This window comes from Pyricularia oryzae, chromosome 1, assembly GCF_000002495.2.
Source record: "Pyricularia oryzae 70-15 chromosome 1, whole genome shotgun sequence".
Lineage (NCBI taxonomy): Eukaryota > Fungi > Ascomycota > Sordariomycetes > Magnaporthales > Pyriculariaceae > Pyricularia > Pyricularia oryzae.
Window position 1 is genome coordinate 472,305 of NC_017844.1, and position 20,126 is coordinate 492,430.

Here is a 20,126-nt window from a genome sequence, read left to right on the forward strand (position 1 = left end):
CTGCTAGCGCTAGGCGTTAGGGATTTTTCTTCTCCCAATATACTTTTAATAAGTAGGTAGCTTGGTAAAGCTTACCTTACGGTAAAACTGTGACGACGTCGGAGGGAACAGGAAGTTTATAGCCATTAAATTTCATAATTGAGCAGGTCTCTTCTAACATCATGCTCATTCCAAAAGAAATAAATGCATGCACGCCTATTTGGCAATCAATGCCGGTATTTAGTTTGGACGAGGGTTGCAGCTCCATGGCCTCCATGGTACCTGCCCAACGCTTTGGTCGTAACAAATATACTAGGTAGGTACCTAAGGTAGGTCCCTTTTGTGATGGCCAGAATCTGTCTTCTGGCGTGGTAGGAGGATCAATCTTGGCTGCTGCCTGGCTGACGGGCGGTCACCTGATCCAACAACTGTCAAAAGTTCGACTGCAAGATATTTCCAGCTCGGCGTTTGGCTCGGAGAAGCCTCGTGGATCTCCGCGCCCTGTGTAAACGGACAGCACAGGATACTTTTGACTATTTAATTACATCCAGTCGCCCGCCTCTGTTGATGCCACTGGTGCCCTGTACATATCGACAACACCACTAGACGGCAAACACTTGTACTTTTCTGGTCAGTTTCTCACTTGCAGCCTCGAATGCCTAGGTCCCCTATCAAACTTACCTAACCGGCAAAACTAGGTACATTTCCATATCCACACTATCAACCCACCGTCTTCAACATGCCCATCGACCACGTCGGCATCCAAGTCGCCGAGACAGACCTCGCCACAACGGTCGCCTTTTACACGGCCGCACTTGCCCCCCTCGGCTACAAGGAGATGATGCGCTTCCCCACCGCTTCGGGCACCACGGCCGTCGGGCTCGGCAGCGGCGCCCACTCCGACTTTTGGATCACCGGCATGGCCGAAAAGGCCAACACCAACACGCACGTCGGATTTCGCGGTGGTGAGCACGCCTCTTTCTTTCTTCGTTTCTTTTTTTTTTTTTTTTTGAGGGATCATATACCGACATGCAAATATTAATACTGTCGCTCAGACCGAGCCCAGGTGGATGCTTTCCACGCTGCTGCGGTCAAGGCCGGTGGCAAGGATAACGGGGCCCCGGGACCGAGGCCGCACTACGGGCCGGCTTACTATGGCGCGTTCGTGATTGATCCTGCTGGAAACAATGCAGAGGTTGTCTGCCACGATGCACCTGCAAATTAGGCCGGCCCGCTTGCGTGGAAAAACCAGAAGAAAAAAAAAAAAAAAAAAGGCGCCCGCCGGGTGTGAAAGCCTAGGCTGCCGAGACATGAAACTATTGACAATATAATTCATTGATGACTCTTGAGCGTGTCCAAAGTCCAACGGCGAAACTTGTCGTCGTGGATTGGCCGGAGCAACTGTGAACAGTCTAGCCTAGTCAAGCAGGTTAGGTAGGTTGTAAGCAAGCTTCTAGATAGAACTAGACTAGACTGTTTTTGGCACTTTCATTCTCCAAGCCGGCAGAGAATATAACAATTGTACAGCAAATAGTTGTTTTCTTCATCGTACAACATCGCAAGAACAGAAAGGAATGCTCAACTGCTAGGTTTATGAAAACCCCAGCAAACGTTCGAGATGATCCTTCTTCGCCGCAGCATTCGGCAACGCCTTCCAAATCCTACAATCGTCTTCGGTTTCCGCCACCATATCCACCACGTCCAGGAAGCTGCCCTTTGGCCGTTGCCCCTCCGGAAGCTTATACATGTAAAATACTTCGTCAGCCACCTCCTCGATCAAATCTTGCTGGCGCCGCCAAGCTCTGTTCTGCCTGGCTGCCTGCTCCAGAGCCCGCGAAATTCCAAGAACTATCGGCATGATTTCGGGTGGAAAGTGGCCGCGATTTTGCAGCTCCTCGTCCTCTTCCTCATCATCCTCATCCTCATCATCATCCTCAATGTGGTAATCGTACTGCTGCATTCGCAGTGCCGGATCGCCCGTGGAAGACGAGCTCATGGACTGATCCAAGGAAGCTTGGTTGACTGGACGCTTGCTGGGGCGCCCCGACTGGCTGGTCGTTTTCGCTTTACGTTTGCGGTTGGATGAAGCTTTAGCTTGCTCAGCCGAAGCCTTTGAAGAGGAGGCTTGGCTTGACATGATTGCAGAGGATGAGGAGGTACCCAGAAATCGATACCAGTATCGATATATTTGAAGCTATTTACGGTTTCCACCAAAACAGCATACCAGACGCTGTGGTGGCAATGCTTCCTTTGTTTGACTGGAAGGGAAACCAGTCCCGAGATGAAACGTGGGGGATGCGAAAGAGGGGGGTTTTTGACCGTTAAAACTTACAATCCTCGATCGTGTCACAGGCCATTTACAAAAAACTTTATACCTAGGCACTTTCCAAACCCAAATTCTGCCCAACTCACGAAGGCAGATATTCACAGTACGTCCAACGAGATCACTTCCCAAGGTCTCCCCAGAAGTATGCACAGTACCGGTACGTACTGCGAAAGCAGCCCACCGGCATGCTCCGTAATCCTCAACCTTAATAGGTGCTAGCTCCTTATCCAACCTCACGTGGGTGTGTGGATAGTGAAAATTCATACAATTGCTTCTCGAAGAGCGATCAATTGTTTTTACGTCATTGATCTGGTGCGTCAAAGCAAAACCCCGCCCCCATAGACTAAACTCCATCTCGATGCGCTTGCCATGGATCGTGGGGCTCGGCTGAACCACGGTACTACAACAATGATTTCCCACTCCATCTCAATTTCTGCAACCAACCGTATTGGCCGTTCTTTGCTCAGTCTGACGGCACAATTGCGTACGCCACAGCTCAGTCGCCATGGGAAGCGCCAGAGTGATCTACTGGTTTCGCACCGACTTGCGACTCCACGACTCCCCAGCTTTGCAGGCGGCTTTGGACCTTGACCCGGCTGTTCTGTGGCCTATTTTCACCTGGGATCCGCATTATGTCTACCGGTCCAGAGGCGGCCTTAACCGCTGGCAGTATTTGTAAGTGGCACGCACGAAACGGCATGGCCGAGCTACCTACCGTAGACGTAGTATTTCCTCGCGGGTATCAGCACTGATACGACGCATTGGCCATAGACTGGACTGCCAGAATGACCTTTCGGCATCCATAACCAATCTTAATCCAAGATCAAAGCTCTTTGTGCTTCGAGAGGCTCCACAATCCCTCTTCCCTAAGCTCTTCAAGGCTTGGAAGGTGACGCATCTTGTATTTGAGAAGGATACAGACGCCTACGCACGTCAGCGCGATGAGGTCGTTAAGAAAGCTGCCCAGGCTGCTGGGGTCAAGGTTATAACGCGATATGGCCGAACACTATGGGACAGCGATGCCATTGTCAAGGCCAATGGCGGAGAACCGACCATGTCCATGGCACGGCTACGAACTGTCGGTGCCAAGGTTGGCTCTATACCGCGGCCCATTCCGGCTCCCAAGGCTCTGCCGGATCCCGGTGAGATGCCGTTAGATTTCAATCTCGACCTGCCAGATGTTGGCCAGGACTACAATGCCAAGTGGCGCAGTGAGGGCAAAGAGAAGGCATATGGGGCAATTGCAGGTCCGAATGGCGACTTTGCCATCGAGACGCTAGAGGAGCTGGGGTACCCTCCAGCAACAACACCGTACAAGGGTGGTGAGAGCCTTGCACTGAGGGAGCTTGATGCCATAATTGAGAACCAAGTCTACACGGCAACGTTCCGCAAACCTCAAACCAGCCCGGCGGCATTTGAGCCGCAGTCGACCACTCTGCTGTCACCGGCGATGCATTTCGGGTCCTTGTCGGTACGTCTTTTCTATCACCGCGTTCAGGACACGGTAGATGCCTACAATCAAGCCAAGAAGAAGGGGGCGTCTCTACCGCCGGAAAGCCTGACAGGCCAACTGCTCTTCCGAGACATGTATTTCGCTGCGCAGGCTGCAATAGGGCCCTGTTTCAGCCAGACCGCGGGGAACGCGCACTGCAGGTTCATCCCATGGCACTTGCCTTCGCATGTTGAAGATAATGCAGTATCTGGACAAGTTCTCAGAAAGTTTGAGTATGAGGTAGACTCTGAGCAGGCCGAGAGCTGGTTTCGACGTTGGGAGGCAGGACAGACAGGCTTTCCCTGGATCGATGCGCTGATGCGACAGTTGCGAGTAGAGGGATGGATACACCATCTCGGTCGTCATAGCGTGGCGTGTTTTTTAACCCGAGGAGGATGCTATGTGTCCTGGGAGCGTGGACTCGATGTGTTCGAGGAGCTGCTGTTGGACCACGAGCCGGCATGCAACGCAGGTAACTGGCAATGGCTGAGCTGCACAGCCTTTTTCTCCCAGTATTTCCGATGCTATAGTCCCATCTCGTTCGGCAAAAAATGGGATCCAGATGGGACCTTTATTCGCAAATGGGTTCCGGAGCTCGCGTCATTGGATAAAAAGTACATCTATGAGCCTTGGAAGGCGCCCGAGGCGGAACTTCGGAGAGCGGGTGTCGTCATGGTCAGCGGTCACGACTTTGGGGTCAAGACGGAGCAAGGTAAGCACAAAGCTGGGGCAGTTCGTGTCAAAAAAGAGGGGGGTGTCGGAGGAGGGGGAGCAAGTGGAACATACTTTACACCCATGTTCGACTTTGACGAACGGAGGCGCGTGGTGAGTCTGGCCCCGTTCCCAGCTTCAGCTGTGCTTCTTGCTTTTGTGTTTGCGCGACTCGAGTGTCTTGAGAAGATATGCGCGACCCCAAAGAGCTGCAGAACCTCCGAGCGCACAAGACAGCTTTGAAGACATGCTCGTGTGATGTACGGATCGTTGCTAACCCAAAATTCTGTCTCTGTCGCAGTGCATGCGGCTGATGAAGCAGGCCTATGACGCTGGCCTCAAAGGTGATGATTTGCGTGTGCTCAACGGGTCCTGGCGAGATCTTTTCGCAGAAGAGGACAAGCCCGACATTGACATGTTGGACGGCGATGCAAAGCACCACGAGAGCGATGAAGGAGAGTTTGCTGATGATGCTGAGCCAAAGATTAAGCGCGAGGATTCGGGTGACGGCAGCGGACCGGGAAGAGCAACGAGGGCCTCCAAACGGGAAAAAAAGCCAGCAAAGGGCCAATCGACACTGGATGGTCACTTTTTGACCAAGAGACAAAAAACGGATCAAAAATGAAGGATTGCCTTTCGCATGCCCCTTGGGCACTGTACCTAGGTCGGTAGTACCTACCTAATTGGAAATGTTTGCTCTTCGCTACCGGGCCGTCGGTCGGGCTGTGATTACTACCTAGGTACCTGGTAGGCAATCAAAGCAAGAGCCCGCGCAGGCAGGCAGGTGAAAAAAGGAAGGAGCGTCGCGCATCAGTCTACCGACCTGGGTTGGTGCCTGCCATTTTCGAAGGAATTAGATGTTAGACCTAGTACAATAAGGTATGGGCCAACATTTGCATCAACATCTGCATGAACCCCGCCTTCTCCAATCTCAGAAATCAGCACAGGTCAATAAATTCAGAAAAGAAATAGAACCTGCAAAAGGACGTCCCCACAAATTTCGATTGCACGTGAATTATAGTAGTAACAAGTTCCTTTTCTACGGTACGTAAAAGGAGCATCCTCCAGGCCAGGGCCTTGGCATCCCGCAATGATGATTCTCTTAAGTAAAAGAAACCTACACCGGCCTTAGTTGTGGAACATTTCAAAAGCTAAACTAGGTAGGCAACAAACCAGAGATTCACGAGGCAGTCGGGGCACTTTTGCAGTGGATGCAATCGCCACCTCCGCTTCCCCAGAGTTGTGTCCTGGTACGTGGTATAGTGGTAATGGCGTATTCTTCCCCAACGTTTTCCCCGGGTCAGTGCCTGTCATTATGAATCTTGGGGAATCAATGCGATTACGTATAAGCCCCGGAGGACCTCGACAGGAAAGGCAATTGATGTCTGTCACTCTGGCGGCACCTTTTACGAACGCAGAAAAGAAAGCTCTTGTGCGGGTCGTGTGCAAAATAAGGTACGATGTGTAATGGAGACAGCCCGCAGGAGTTACTATAAACTACTAACATAAGGCAACGGGTAGCAATCACAAAATGCCGATCGGAGGCAGCCAAAGATCCAATCGGACAGAAAGAAGCAGATGCACCAGCACAGTAATATTGCCCTTGAATTATGGATCAAGGCCGGTTTTGTGAATTTGACTGTGCAATAAACATGCATTTGCTGATGCTTTAGCGCCTTTAGCGGCACTGCATGGCGCTAGCGAATTGACGTTGACAGCCAGCCCGTTCATCCACATGCTTTTTCCAGAACAAACAAATTCCTTGCACCTCGGACTCTCTGCCTACCTCCTTGTTTTAGTGTCCTATGCGAGTCGAGATATCGGAAAACGGCAACACCAAAAAAATAACCTTGTTTTTGCTTCTTAATTCGTTACAGACCATGGGGCCCCAGAGGCCCCTCTGTCAAAGCAAAGTTCAGCTGAACTGATTGTTTTCTCCTTTTTTTTCACAAAAGGTGAGGTCTCGGTTCGCGTGATGCAACCCCGGGGGTTTTGCGTCCAATGTCCGGAACCTGTCAAGGGGACCCTGCCGTTGTACCCGACGATAAAAGATTAGGTGGGGCGTTATTTTAGCGATAATGCTACTTGTAGCCCTGGCTGCCTGGGCTGCTCAAGCAACTCTTTTTGACTGGGGTTCGGGGTCAGGTCAGATTCCAACAAGCCAACAGGCGCCTCCAGCCCGGGGGAGCACGCGAGCTGCAGCGCCGTCAAGATGGACCTGCCTTTTATTCCCTAGTTGAATCGTATGTCGAGATGTCAGGTATAGTGGTATCGTATATGTCGCGGGTTTGCGCCCAGTGGGTATAGCACCTAAAAACAGCCAACCCGACGACGACATTTTAATTGACACCACAACATGCACAGCTGGAAACAGCCCACCCCCAACCAACGACCAACAAACCACAGCTTACCGGGCTACCTTTCCTGAAAGGCGTTAAATCCATTACCCACTAACCCAACCCCACTTGACGTTGTTCGCCAGACTTCCAATATTGTTGTTGGTCGAGCAAATACGCGTTTTACCAATCGAACTGACAAAAGCTTCTGGCTAATTGACCGTTATCAGTGGGCTGGGATCACGCATCATTTCCAAATCATCGCCAAGCATTTATTCTCTCCCTGCACCAGGCTGTCAGGCTGAACAATGGGGAAAAATAGAGGGTCCGGTTCAAACGAAGCGTGCCACTATGGAAGAACTTCGTAACGCAGCTGACAAACTAGTATCTTGAACAAAAGTATGTACAGTCCTTTTTTTTCTTGGCTCAACATACAAAACCAACTGGACTCCGTACGGAGTACTCTCACCTTGCTCGCCAAGCAAAGGCGATATGGCCTTGCAGCTTATCCGTCCCATACAAGCTCTTTACTGGTTGGGATGGGATAGAGATTGCATACGATAGCATAGGATCCGTCAAGACGTGCCCGAATTGGCCACCGAGAAGAGGGACATGGCGCACCCGACTGGCACAGCAAAAAGGCTAGAGTTCTGGGGTAGCAAGGGAGGGGACCAGGTGAGACGATGACAGGCTGACAGATTTTTTCTTTTATTTTTTTATTTTGTTTCTTTTTGTCTTCTTTAGCTCACTTCCTTTGTCATATCTCAAGCTTATTTCCCCAATATTCGTTGGTGGTAACCAATTGGCTACGCGACAATATCCCTCGAAAAAAAAAGGTGTTTTTCCAGCTTGAGCAGGAACAAGAAACAGCCAATTTGGTCTTGACTCCACAATGTCTTGGTCTCTTTCGCGACCTGCCCAACCTGGGGTAGCCCACGGGTGGCTGTCCTCCCCGACATGACCCACCTCAGATCTTGGCACTGCCGGCGGGAATGAGGCCCAATCGAATGGAGATGTCGAGCAGGGAAGAGGGACCGAAGCGACAGGGCACCTGATAAACAACCTTGTCTTCCCCGAGGACTGGACCAGTGGGACCGCAGGGGCTGTCATGAAGGACTGTATCGATGGGTGGGTTATATATGCAGCCAAGCTCTCGGCACTCTGGGCAAGAGATACCACCAGCCGGTACGGGCAAAAGGCGGCGGGCGGCGGCCTGCATTGTTGGGGGTCGGCTTCAGCGAATTTGCTGCTCAATCACTACCCGTCGCCACCTAGGCCGGTCTCGCATTTTCATTTTCCATCCATCTGGCTATGGTCTGCTCGTTAAACAGGATCGTCACCAGGGGTGGCAATCCTTTTTTCTTGCCTCGATTATGGCCTGGCCTCTCGGATACGATCCAGTTCCTATCTCTCGGACACGCCGTTGACAAGACAAGAAGACTTCGATAATGTTGACATCTTATTTTTTTGTTCAGCCATCTAGCCAGTGGGATGAGTTTCTCAATGCCCTATCACGATTCGAGCGACCTTGCACACCATGCTCGTTTGACAAGACGGCAAGACGGGCATGGCATTGGCATTTGCTGGGCAAGATGGTCGACCCAAGGCGTAAGCGGGGGGTCCGCAGAAAGCATGGAAGGCACGGAAAGGCTTCCATGCATTAGCAAATAGAAGCATTGTACGGTTCACACGCCGCTTGCACCAACTAACAGGATGACACCATCCACCCACCCATAGATACGCGCGTTTCGGTGGCTATCGATGATTGCAATACCTGGTTTGTCTGGGAGCTGGTACTGTATTCCTAGCGGCTCGTTGGTTCGCAGTTGGGTGGTATGCCTACCTAGCAAGCCTAGCTACCCTCCATCTTCCATCGTCGCCCAGTCTCCAGGGGCCTTATCCAGACATTTCATTGAAGCCCCCCCTTCCTCCCACCAGTCCAGGCGTCTTGGCGACAGCAGCGTTATGCCATTTTTCCCATTGATGTCCCCCCAAAAGGCCCCTTTCCTCGCCCCATCAGCCTGCTCGGAGGGTTGCCCCAAAAACGGACTGCCAAGAAGGCTTGTGGTGCGTCCAGGGTCGGGTCCCCAGATGGCAAGCATTTGCGACTGATAACTGGCCTTCCCTTTTTTCCCTCCATCGCCACGGTGCATGGGACAGGGTCATCTCGCATGCACAGTAAAACGGTTTGTTTCTCGAGTGCTTCCTGCCTTGCACCCCCCCGGTACCGCGATCGACGGGATTTAATAAGACCTCTTCTCTCCCCGTCCCGTCCCTCTCTCTCACGGTCTTTCTCCCCTTTCTTCCTCACCCGCTCGCCACCCCCTCGTCTTTCCTTTTTGGCATCGCAGCCTTATCCCTAGTGGACTGCGACAACCCCGGCCCATTAGTTTGTGCCCTTTCATTCCCTTTTGTCTCTCTTGAAGCACGAAACAAAAAGACACACGGTTCGGAGAGGACATGACGTCCAAAGTCGATATGGCGGACGAGAAGGGTACCGTCGGTTCCGGTACCCTTCCCACCTACGGCGCATCCCCTGATGCGTCGCACCAAGACATGGCCATGGATGGCCGCGAGGAGAACTTTTACACCCGAAACGGTCTCAACCTCGAGTCGTTCAAGTGCCGCAGCTACGGCCAGGGCATTGTCGAGCTCGACCGCTCCATGAAGAAGCGCCATTTGCACATGATTGCCATTGGTACGTATATGCGACGCAATCTACGAGGTATATGGAAGCAGAGAGGCTAACCTGAAACAATTCTGCTCAACAGGTGGTTCTATCGGTGCTGGTTTCTTCGTCGGTTCCGGTGCTGCCTTCGCCAAGGGTGGTCCCGGTGCCGTGTTCATCGACTTCGCCATCATCGGAGTCATGATGTTCAACGTCGTCTACGCTCTCGGTGAACTCGCTGTCATGTATCCTGTCTCTGGTGGTTTCTACACGTACTCGGTCCGCTTCATCGATCCTTCATGGGGTTTCGCCATGGGCTGGAACTATGTTTTCCAAGTGAGTTTGGCGCCTGATCACATGCAGCAATACGGGTTTTTTTCCCCCCCTCAAAAAGCGAACGGCCGGCTAACCAACGAATGAAACCAACAGTGGGCTGTCGTTCTTCCTCTCGAGCTTACTGTATGCGGTCTAACGTTGAACTACTGGGAAGGCACACAAGCCGTTCCGCTGTGGGGATGGATTCTCATCTGGTGGTTCGCCATTATCATCATCAACATCTTTGGCACTCTTGGTTACGCTGAGGAAGAATTCTGGTCATCATGCCTGAAGCTTTCGGCTATTGGTAAGCTCCTCTCCCCTTGGCAACCTTGTACGAGAATTTCTATCTGGTGTGGAATCTAGGAACTGACCTGAATCATCGCTTCGCAGTCATCTTCATGATCATCGCTTTTGTTCTCGTCCTCGGCGGCGGCCCTAAGGGAGGCAAGTACGACTCGTACTGGGGTGCAAGGCATTGGTACGAGCCCGGTGCGTTCCAGAACGGATTCAAGGGATTCTGCGCCGTCTTCGTCACCGCTGCCTTCTCCTTTTCCGGCACTGAGCTCGTTGGTCTCGCCGCCGCCGAGTCGGCCAACCCCGCCAAGGCCCTTCCCGGTGCCATCAAGCAGGTGTTCTGGCGTATCACCCTCTTCTACATCCTCGGTCTGTTCTTCGTCGGACTCCTGGTATCTTCAACCGACGACAGGCTCCTGAGCTCCAACCCGTACGCCGACGGTACCTCTCCCTTCGTCATTGCTGCCAAGGACGCCGGTCTCGTCGGATTCGACCACTTCATGAACGTCATCATCCTGGTTTCCGTCCTGTCCATTGGTGTTTCTTGCGTCTACGGAGGCTCGCGTACCCTTACCGCTCTTGCCCAGCAGGGTTACGCCCCCAAGGTCTTCACCTACGTTGACAAGTCTGGCCGTCCCCTGGCCTCCGTCTTCGTAATTATCGCTTGCGGTGCCCTTGCTTTCCTCAACCTGGATGCTGGTGCCGAGAAGGTTTTCAGCTGGCTCCTTTCGCTTTCCGGCCTGGCTGCCCTCTTCACCTGGGGCTCCATCTGCCTGGCCCACATCCGTTTCCGTCAGGCCTGGAAGGCCCAGGGTCACACCCTCGACGAGATTCCTTTCCAGGCTGCTCTTGGTGTCACCGGCTCCTGGATCGGCCTCATTCTTTGTGTCCTCGTCCTGATTGCCACTGTAAGTATCTCGTCTGAACTTGTCCGCTAAATTCTGCATTTAGAACATATTTACTAACAAAGACTGGTCAGTTCTACTCGGCTCTTTTCCCCTACAACAAGCCCGGTGTCGGTACCGCCGAGTCATTCTTCCAGGAGTGGCTCTCGGTCCCCGTCATTCTCTTCTTCTGGGCCTGTGGTTACATCTGGAAGCGCGAGGGTGGTCTCAAGCTGGAGCAGATCGACGTCGACACTGGTCGTCGTGAGCACGACTGGGACCAGATCAACGCCTACAAGGCTGAGCTCGCTGCCATGCCCTCATGGAAGCGTTTCGTGAAGAAGATCTTCTAGGTCTAGATGCGGGTTTAGTTGCTTGTTTCTATTCTCTTTTATATGTGGATTGCTCAAGCCTCTCTTCCCTTGGTTATCCTTGGGTTAATTAAAAGGAAGGTGGGCTGGGGATTTCCCGTCCCTCATGGCAACTCGACTCACTTTAATGCAACCAAGTTCGGCACCCTTTTTTGTTCTTTGAAGGAACCTAGGGGGGTTCTGGCTTCTTTGCTTTCTAGATAATAATTTTCTCGCGGGTTTCCTCCATGCACCAAAGATATCCTCTCTCTTTTATTTTCTAGCCTGGATCATATATACTCAATACCAAATCTATCTTTCCAGCAAAAAATAATGAAACTGCTCTGATTCCCCATTCCATTCATGTTATATGCGTGAAGCCTCATACACAGCCCCACTATAAAATAAAAGCCCTTGGCTTGGTAGGGATGTAATCTTCCATTTCCTATATTGGCTGCCGCTTGGAGCTGACGAGGCAAAGATGGACTTGTTCGGCTGCTTGTGAGCGAGAGCGATTGCCCATCCCCTTCTCACAAGTCTCACTCGAGATGGGCCAGTGTACCACGAATCACCCAAAAATGGGTAGGGTAGGTACATAGGTAGGTACATAGGTACGACAATGTCAAAAGGACATGACTCGGCAGAGAGTCTACTCATACTATGCTGGTCTAGGTGCCCACCAATATCACTCATAGATTAACAGTTTGTCAATCAAGCTGGACAAGGTCTAGGCTTGTGCCGGAACTCGGTCGTTCCCTGACTTGTATTTACTATATATATCCCAGCATGCCCAATCGGCGTCACCGACAGATCTTTTTATAGCAGGAGGTTGATAGTAATTGAACATTTTCCGTCCACGTCCTTTTTTTTTGACTCTTTGCAATTGAAACCTGAAATGGCCTCTTTGGTTCTTATCCGAGAGGCAAGTATCGTGGGTATCGAACTCTCTGACATCATTCACAACGCTCCATTGAAATTATCCGGTCATTTGAACTGCAAGATATTTAGGTAGAGATGTGTTTTCCTTCGGCTTGATCAACTCTTCAATGGAGAAAGTCCTGGTTCAAAAATGCAGTTGTCCACCGCCTTTAGAGTCTTGATCATTTTCGCCTTGAGCGCGGAGCACTCGAAGATCTGTGAGGGTTGAGAGGGATCTGGAATGCCAAAATAAGCAATCGGGACAGTGTTTTTGTTACAAGTGTCGGCATTTATCCGACGCGAATATCCCGAGTTCTAGTCTACTAGAACTAGTAATAGGTTACAAACTATAAATATTATATTGTTACAGCTACTAGCTAGGTGGACACGGGAACTACTATACATGCTGCGGCAAGGGCGAATGATGTAGTTGAGATACCTTGCATAGAGGCCAGGAGTAAACAGAAAGTCATGAGGCCCCGCACTCGTGGAATCGCACAAGTAAAACAAACAGAACATACTATGTATACGCCCTACCTTTGTACTTGGGTTCTCTCGCGGGGTATTAGATGACGTATGGGCTTCTCCAGATATGTCGGCCCGCAAAAGCCAAGTTTTGGTGATTTGGAAAGGTACTATGTATATGCGGCTTTGTCCTGCCATGTGATCAGAGTCCGGGCAAGCCGCGACCATGCTCATACCCACCATGCATAAATCGGTGTCGCCGGCAGATCTTTTTTGTTGCTAAATCAGCCAGTGCAAGAAATTAAACTTATTTTTTTTTCGATGCATCTTTGAGGATATCTTTGCCATCTTGGGTTCGTAAGAGATGAGATAAGAGGTACGCATTTCCTTTGTATTCACCTGCAAGCTGCGCGGTCATTGTTGGACGCAGCCGTACCAAGCAGACATACCACTCTGCATAAGATGATCGGATCCGGCTCCGCACCTGAGCAAGCACGGGAATCTCCAGGTTCTTATGCACCCCCAGGACTGGAGGATTCACCACGTAGATCCCGGATCCATGGCATTTGAGGTGGACGAGGTGTAGAGCCTCGATATATAAGGCGACATCTCGTACCACCCCCTGAAGGGCAATCGATAAACACAAGATAGAGTGGTACAAACAACTATGTTCTTCAAGCACTTAAACATCTTTTGCCAAATCCATTTCATGTCCTAGGTTTTCCTTTTGCACCTGGAACTATAGCTTTACCTTCGTTCAATCGTATCAAACCGTCCAACCTCCAACCCATAATAAAACGCAAAACAGTTTAAACATGCAATTCTCAGTCCTTCACATTTTCACCCTTCTCGCCTTGAGCACCTCGGTCCTCGGCGTCCCCACCAGTCAGCACGGGAACAGCGTAGCGCAGGCCGGCAGCGGCAATGCACAACCCATCGCCGGCGCAGGGGCTTCAGCTCCCAGCCCACACGATTCCGGCGAGGCCTGCGTCCCCTGCAAGGAGGGGGACAAGGCCGAGGGCGGAGCGGGCGGCCCCAACAAGCTCAGCACCTGGAGAAAGATTCGCAACAATTCTCGCTATCACGTCCTCGACAAGGTCTTCTTCATGAGGTACAACACGGACAAGCCCAAGGACAAGGCTTACTGGGATTGGAGGGAGGACAAGGTCAAGGGCAAGTCCTGGGACGGTGTTGCCATGCGCAACCATCCGGTTTACACCACGCACGGGCAGACGTTTCTGTGCTGCGGAGGAGGCATTTCAATGGTTGGCGGGGCGCCTGTTGAAAAAGGCACCTAGTCTTTTTTGTTTGGGGAAATGGTGGGCTGTGGCCGCACCGGGGCACGCATGATGTTCTGTTTTGGAGATACGGGATCCGGGCCCGATTTATTTGGCAAGCGTGGTGATCTCCATGATTTATCTACCAGTATAAAAAGTAGCCTTGTTGGTATAACCAGCGGGCCTCGCGAGATGCGCTTCTCCGCTGCCTTTCATGTTTTGACGACTCTTGCCTTGAGCGCCTCGACCGACGCAGCAGCTTGCCGGCGGCAGGCACAAAGGGTTTCCCCTGCCCCGGGAAGGAGAATTTGGACATGGATGCCAAATGTGGAGAAGAAGCCCAACTTCTTGTCAAAGGCCTGGACAAAATGTTCAAAAGGCTTGACAGTTACGGTTTATTCCTCGACAAGCTTAAACAAAAGGGCCAGGAGGCTGGCGTTGGGATTAGATAAAGTGTTTGTTTTAACTTCTTTTAGGAACAGGGGTGCTATGAAAACTATCTAGAAGGGTCGGACAAATGTCGTCTTAATTATAGTACAATGAACTCACCCGGTCGCTCGAGACAACTCCACAAACACTTTTTTTTCGCTACCCTGTAGAGCAAACATGGCCTTTGCAAGACAACCTGCCGCATCCTTCGGCCATCAAATCCACAGGGAGCCAGCTCCTACTCTGAGCGTCCACGTGCCTAAACATAATATATTAGAACTGGGTGTAGAGGGTGACCTGCGGTGTGGTACCGCAGTGCCCTCCCATCTGTCCGCCTCGGGTCTCATGACCGGATTCCCCTTCTATGTTTCCTGCCTCTGTTTTTTTTCTTTCTTTTTTTCTTTCCTTTTTTTTCTCTTCTTATTCTTTCCAGACTGTTGGTACTGATTACATACTCGGGGCTTTTCGACGCCCACTAACGCCAATTGACGACTGACTTTTGGGTATAAATTTTTGATTTTCTTCTTTCACGAATTCCACCTGCCAACAAAATAAAAAACAAGCGTCATTGAGTCTTCTCCTGGGTGCTCGCGCCCGAGTCGTTGCCGGTGCCCTCGTTGCTGGGGCGCTTGCCGTTGGCAGGCTGCTGGCGCAGGGGCTCGTCGTGGTGGTTGGGGCTGTCCTGCAGGTAGATGCCAAAGACCCTGGACTCGAGGTCGCCATTGTCGTGGTGGGGGTTCTTCTTGGCGCTGCGGCGGCGGTGCCAGACGCGCTTGGCCCACTTCCAGCTCTCGGCGCCGGCGAAGAAGAGGATGAGCTCGACGACCACGATGGCCCACTCCCAGGTGATGCCCTCGTGCTTGAACACCTCGTGGTTGACCACGGGGATGTACATGGTGGGGAAGATGGTGACGAAGCCGACCACGATGGCCCAGAACAGGAAGCGGTTCATCCAGACGTCGCGGATCCAGCGCGTCAGGATGGGCCCGCCCGAGGACCGGAGGTTGAAGAAGGACCGGCGCGGGTGCACCACCTGCCAGGCCAGGAACAGGGCGAACCAGGTCAGGCAGGCAAAGGTGGTGGCTCTGGCGCGGAACACCAGCTCGCACTGGGGCGAGTATTGGGTGTTACAGTTGTCACCGAGTTCTCCGTTGCCGAAACCGTAGACGACCACGACGAAGGCGGACAGACAGCAAGCCGACATCCAGAGACCGTACACGGTCATGTCCAGAAGAAGTTCGGGGGTGAAGACACCGACTTTGAGCTGTGCAGAGGGAAAGAAAAATATAATTAGTACAAGCCTCTTGCGATTTTGTCAAAAAAATAAAAAAATAAAATCCAGCTCCAACTTACGTTTTGCGGTGGCCTGGTGAGAATGTCGGGAGAGGCCAGCTCAAAGCCAAGACCCATATCGGGCAAGCCCGAGGTGACCATGATGACCCAGAGAACTTCGACGGGAGCGAGAGGGAAGACCGAAATGCCGGTGTGGTCCTTGAACACGAGACCGACAAGGAGGGTACAAGCCTGTGCAATGTTTTCGGCCAAGACGTGGAGGATGAACTTTTGGATGTTGTCAAACATGCGGCGTCCTGTTGGATGTGGAGTACCACGTTAGCAAATGGTCTTGGATCAATTACAAAGTTTCTTTTTAGGTTTGTGCACGCTAAAAAGCCTTACCTTCTTCAACGGCGTTCAGGATGGATGCAAAGTTGTCGTCAGTCAGGACAATGTCGGCAGCCTCCTTGGCCACATCGGAACCGGCCTGACCCATGGCAATACCGACGTCGGCGGACTTGAGCGAGGGGCTGTCGTTGACACCGTCTCCGGTCATGGCGACGAACTTGCCGCGGCGGTGGAGAGCGCTGATCATCCTGACCTTGGTGTTGGGCGCACACCGGGCCACGACCAAGGGGAGGTTGGGCAGGGCGTCGACCTCGTCGTCGGTGAGCTTGTCGAACTCGGAGGCGGCCATGACCATGGTCTTGGCGGTGCGCTCGGGGATCTCGGCCATGCGGGTCTTGGGCAGGATGCCGACCTCGATGGCGATGGCACGGGCGGTCTCGGGGTGGTCGCCGGTGAGCATGTGCACCGAGATGCCGGCCTGCTGGCACAGGTGCACGCTCTCGGCGGACTCGGGGCGCGGGGGGTCGTAGAGGCCGATCAGGCCGCGGAAGGTCAGGTGGGCCTCGAACTCGTTGCGCTCGGGCTGCTCCTTTTCGGAAATCTCGCGGACGTTTTCGCGGTTGGCAAAGGCGAGCACGCGGAGACCCATGCGGGCCAGGGACTCCATGTTCTTCATGATGTCGGCGACGTGCTCGTCGGTGATGGGCACGATGCTGGTCTCTGCGCCGTCCTCGCCCCCGATGGCGATGGTCTCGCACGACGAGATGACGCGCTCGACGGCGCCCTTGGTGAAGACGTGCAGGTCGTGGCTGGCGACGTGCTGGAAGACGACCGACATCTTCTTGGTGTCCGAGTCGAACGGGAACTCGGTGACCTGCCGCCACTCGGGCTGGTCGCCACCGGCCAGGCGCAGCCTGTTCCAGTTGAACCTCGAGGCGTAAACCTGGATCGCGATCTCGGTGGGGTCGCCGCGGGCGTGCCATTCGTCTCCCGTCTTGTGCACGTTGGCCAGGTTGGCAAGCGATGCGATGTTGAGGTACGTCCGGAGCGTGGGGTCCTGGGTCGCCTGCGCCGCGTCAAAGGTTGCGCTGCCCGTGTCCTTTTCGTCGCTGGGGATTTCTCGCGGCTCCCTCGAGGTCAGGCTGAGATCGCCAACCGTGGGGTTGAACGGTTCATTGGTCGTGCCCACGCTGTAGGTTCCACGGCCTGGCACCCACGACTTGCGGACCACCATCTTGCCTTGGGTGAGGGTACCTGTCTTGTCGGAGCAAATGTCTTGAAGCTGTTAGCGATTGGCTCTGAAGGTTGGCCTTTTTTTTTTTCTCTCTTGACAAAACAAAACTTACTGGTAACACCACCCAGAGCCTCCAGACTCTTCAGGTTACGGACGATAACGTGACGCTGGACCATGCGCTTGGTGCCCGCAGCCATTGTGATTGTGAGAACCACGACCAGGGACGCAGGCAACATACTGACACCAGTGGCGACGGCATAAATAATAACCTCCTGCCTGGGCCTGAAAAAGTTTGCCGCCAAGACGATGATGGTGCAGACGATGGCGACAAAGAACAAGAGGACGGCGAGCTGGGAAAGTTTGCGCTGGAGCGGGGTGCCGACGTTGACGCCGAGGAAGCGGCCGACCATGTCGGAAAAGGTGAGGGTCCAGGCCTGGGCGTGGCGGAGCGGCGACGCGCTGCCGTCCTCCTTGCGCTTCACGGGGCGGCGCTTGGACTTTTTGTCGCGGAGCGCCGCGGCGATCATGCCGATCTCGGTAGCCAGACCGGTGGCGAACACGACACCGCGCGCGCGTCCCTTGGTGACGGTCGAGGAGCTGTAGGCGACGTTGAGACGGTCGCCGGGACCGGTCTCGTCGTCAAACACCTTGTCGACCTCCTTGCGGACGGGGAGAGACTCTCCGGTGAGGAGGGCCTCGTCGGTTTCGAAGTTGACTGCCTCGATGAGCCTTTTGAGGGTGAGAATTATCTGTCAGTTGCATGTGATAAAAATATACAAAAAAAAAAGAAAAAAAAAAAAAAAACGACCACACTCCAATGGCCAATGTTCCAAAACTCACCTGGTATCAGCCGGAATGGTGTCACCAGTCTTGAGCTCAACCATGTCACCGGGGACAATCTCAGCCGTGGGGATGGTAATGTTGGCGCCATCACGAATAACACGAGCCGTGGGCGAGCTCAGAGACCGGAGAGAGTCGAGCGTCTTGGCAGCCTTGAACTCTTGCCAGAAACCAACGACGATGTTGAGCAGGATGACGGCACCGATAACGGCGCCTTCTATCCAGGATTCGATACCGAAACTGGCAGCCATGGCCAGAATCAAAACCTGCAACGGCGAAAAAAAAACGCATGAGCAATTCCTACATTCTTACAGACGGGGGGATTTCATCAAGATTCCAACAAAAAAGAGAGGGGGGTTTCTACAAGAGTCATGGCGTTGGCAATTTGCGCAACAAAAATCTTGATGGCAGAGACGCCCTCGCCCTCGCCAAAGTCATTGTTGCCGTACTGCTCCAGGCGCCTCTTGGCCTCCTCCGGCTTGAGGCCATCTTCGGCGTCGCCCTTGATCTCCTCGAGGAATTGGGCGACTGTGAGGGCGTGGATCGGACGGGACAGCGGTTCGTTGGACTGGCCCGAAACTCGGACGACAGCGTCGTCGGAGTTTTTCTTGCCCATGGTGGAAATCGTCTTTTTCGTCTTTTCTTTTTCTTCTTCTCTTCTCTTCTTCTTCTTCTCGGGGGGTTCAGCCTTGTCTGTTTGCTTTCTAGATGGAAAGCAGGGCGGAACAAGACATGGGATGGTGAAGAGCCGACAAACAAAAACAAAAAAAAAGTAACGAACAACTGAAAGCAAAGAGAAAAAAAAGAGGTCACTCCGGAGGGGGTTTTTGTTCCATTTGCATCTTCTGGCGAAAAGATTCAAAGCAGGGATAATTCACATATTACGTAGCCATGTACCACCGGTGTGCGATGAAGAAGGCCGGCAAAGAAAACGATATCTTGTGAACAGCATCCTCTTGGCAGCCTCCAGTCTTGGCAGACCCATTGCGTTGGGTATCTTACTCGAGGGTGCACTGTGCCTAGCCATTGTCCACTGTTTGAGGGGGCGTGTATGTGATGTGATGTTCAACGTCTGTACTTTTTACATGTAAAAAGGTGGACAAATAGAGTAATTGTTGTGCCACTACGGTAGATAGCACCTGTAGCAAAGAGCCGTTGGAGGATTAAAAGTGGCGCGAAGTGGGAAGCCTTCAAGGCGGTTACCGTCTCCAGTTTCTCGGCGCCCAGAATACGTGGATTGATTGTACAGAATCCATTGGTTTTTTCCTCCGAGGCCCTTGGCACGTTGGAAAACGTTTTGACACCCAGCGGCAAGTGGGGAGATAAGAATGGAACATACGTCGGTACCCAATCGATCTCCAATCCAAGTGCCAGGTAGAGCAACTTAAAATATACGTACGGGCAATATCCACTGCAGCCTTACGTAGAGAGAGATACGATATAGTAAAAGGGCGAGCAATGAATGACTCCGGGACGAGATGGTTAATACGTAAGAGAAGACAACGTCACTCGATGACGCTTTTTCCAACTGCGGTGTGCCACACAAATCACTCTTATTTTTCAACTGCAACCCTCCACACAGGTTCCGCATTAGCCGGCCGGGCTGTTGTTCTCCAAGGCAAAGGAGCCTTCTGTCAGGTCTAAGATTTGTTTGAAGTCAGATACAGTAGGCAGGTCTTGGCTTGATAGAATACCACCTAGCGTCCGCTGTTCCGGCTGCAAGCGTTCTCATTGGCTGCAGCCGGGTGTCCGGAGTTAAGGTGTGGATACGTATGGCGAGGCTAGATGCAAGCTGGAAGCGTTTCCATTGGCTGCATCCGGGTAGCCGGAGTTTACTGTATATGTGGATAAGGACGACAAGGTACTTACTGCAGGAGGCCATGTCCGGTTTTTGATAGATGATACCCTTTGTTTCTCTTAATCTTTCTTATTTTTGCTCTTTTTTTTTATCACATCAACACCTTACTTCGTACACACTGTAC

The 20,126-nt window shown here is 52.5% G+C and overlaps 7 protein-coding genes across 8 annotated transcripts; 4 read left to right on the forward strand and 3 right to left on the reverse strand.

Annotated features, from left to right (window-relative positions):
* The first annotated feature begins 417 nt into the window (after positions 1 to 417).
* On the forward strand, positions 418 to 1,555 carry MGG_02069 (glyoxalase/bleomycin resistance protein/dioxygenase). Its single transcript, XM_003708785.1, has 3 exons — positions 418 to 609; positions 678 to 944; positions 1,035 to 1,555. Exons 2-3 carry the CDS (start codon positions 719 to 721, stop codon positions 1,202 to 1,204), a joined length of 396 nt encoding a protein of 131 aa, XP_003708833.1. The 5' UTR covers positions 418 to 609; positions 678 to 718; the 3' UTR covers positions 1,205 to 1,555.
* MGG_02070 (uncharacterized protein) lies at positions 1,322 to 5,418 on the reverse strand. Its single transcript, XM_003708786.1, has 2 exons — positions 4,584 to 5,418; positions 1,322 to 4,448 (listed from the first exon to the last, which is right to left on the reverse strand). The coding sequence occupies exon 2, from the start codon at positions 2,114 to 2,116 to the stop codon at positions 1,571 to 1,573; it is 546 nt and encodes a 181-aa protein (XP_003708834.1). The 5' UTR covers positions 2,117 to 4,448; positions 4,584 to 5,418; the 3' UTR covers positions 1,322 to 1,570.
* Positions 2,712 to 5,211, forward strand: MGG_02071. 2 transcript variants are annotated; one of them, XM_003708788.1, is made up of 3 exons: positions 2,712 to 2,980; positions 3,077 to 4,622; positions 4,810 to 5,211. In XM_003708788.1, exons 1-3 carry the CDS (start codon positions 2,811 to 2,813, stop codon positions 5,131 to 5,133), a joined length of 2,040 nt encoding a protein of 679 aa, XP_003708836.1. In that variant the 5' UTR covers positions 2,712 to 2,810; the 3' UTR covers positions 5,134 to 5,211. The 2 variants fall into 2 exon arrangements, with proteins under 2 accessions (XP_003708836.1, XP_003708835.1); XM_003708787.1 differs by lacking the exon at positions 2,712 to 2,980 and having other exon boundaries at positions 2,992 to 4,622.
* Positions 5,419 to 7,811: 2,393 nt separating the features above from the next.
* Positions 7,812 to 8,063, reverse strand: MGG_16029 (uncharacterized protein; the record flags this gene model as incomplete). The annotated part of the gene is made up of 1 exon (XM_003708789.1): positions 7,812 to 8,063. One exon carries the CDS (start codon positions 8,061 to 8,063, stop codon positions 7,812 to 7,814), a length of 252 nt encoding a protein of 83 aa, XP_003708837.1.
* Positions 8,034 to 11,752, forward strand: MGG_02072 (amino-acid permease inda1). Its single transcript, XM_003708790.1, has 5 exons — positions 8,034 to 9,542; positions 9,616 to 9,848; positions 9,942 to 10,134; positions 10,221 to 11,032; positions 11,104 to 11,752. Exons 1-5 carry the CDS (start codon positions 9,305 to 9,307, stop codon positions 11,359 to 11,361), a joined length of 1,734 nt encoding a protein of 577 aa, XP_003708838.1. The 5' UTR covers positions 8,034 to 9,304; the 3' UTR covers positions 11,362 to 11,752.
* A 1,804-nt stretch (positions 11,753 to 13,556) lies between these two features.
* On the forward strand, positions 13,557 to 14,039 carry MGG_02073 (uncharacterized protein; the record flags this gene model as incomplete). The annotated part of the gene is made up of 1 exon (XM_003708791.1): positions 13,557 to 14,039. One exon carries the CDS (start codon positions 13,557 to 13,559, stop codon positions 14,037 to 14,039), a length of 483 nt encoding a protein of 160 aa, XP_003708839.1.
* Positions 14,040 to 14,784: 745 nt separating this feature from the next.
* MGG_02074 (potassium/sodium efflux P-type ATPase) lies at positions 14,785 to 19,556 on the reverse strand. Its single transcript, XM_003708792.1, has 6 exons — positions 18,509 to 19,556; positions 18,145 to 18,410; positions 17,417 to 18,033; positions 16,125 to 17,345; positions 15,801 to 16,036; positions 14,785 to 15,711 (listed from the first exon to the last, which is right to left on the reverse strand). Exons 1-6 carry the CDS (start codon positions 18,758 to 18,760, stop codon positions 15,013 to 15,015), a joined length of 3,291 nt encoding a protein of 1,096 aa, XP_003708840.1. The 5' UTR covers positions 18,761 to 19,556; the 3' UTR covers positions 14,785 to 15,012.
* Positions 19,557 to 20,126: the final 570 nt, after the last annotated feature.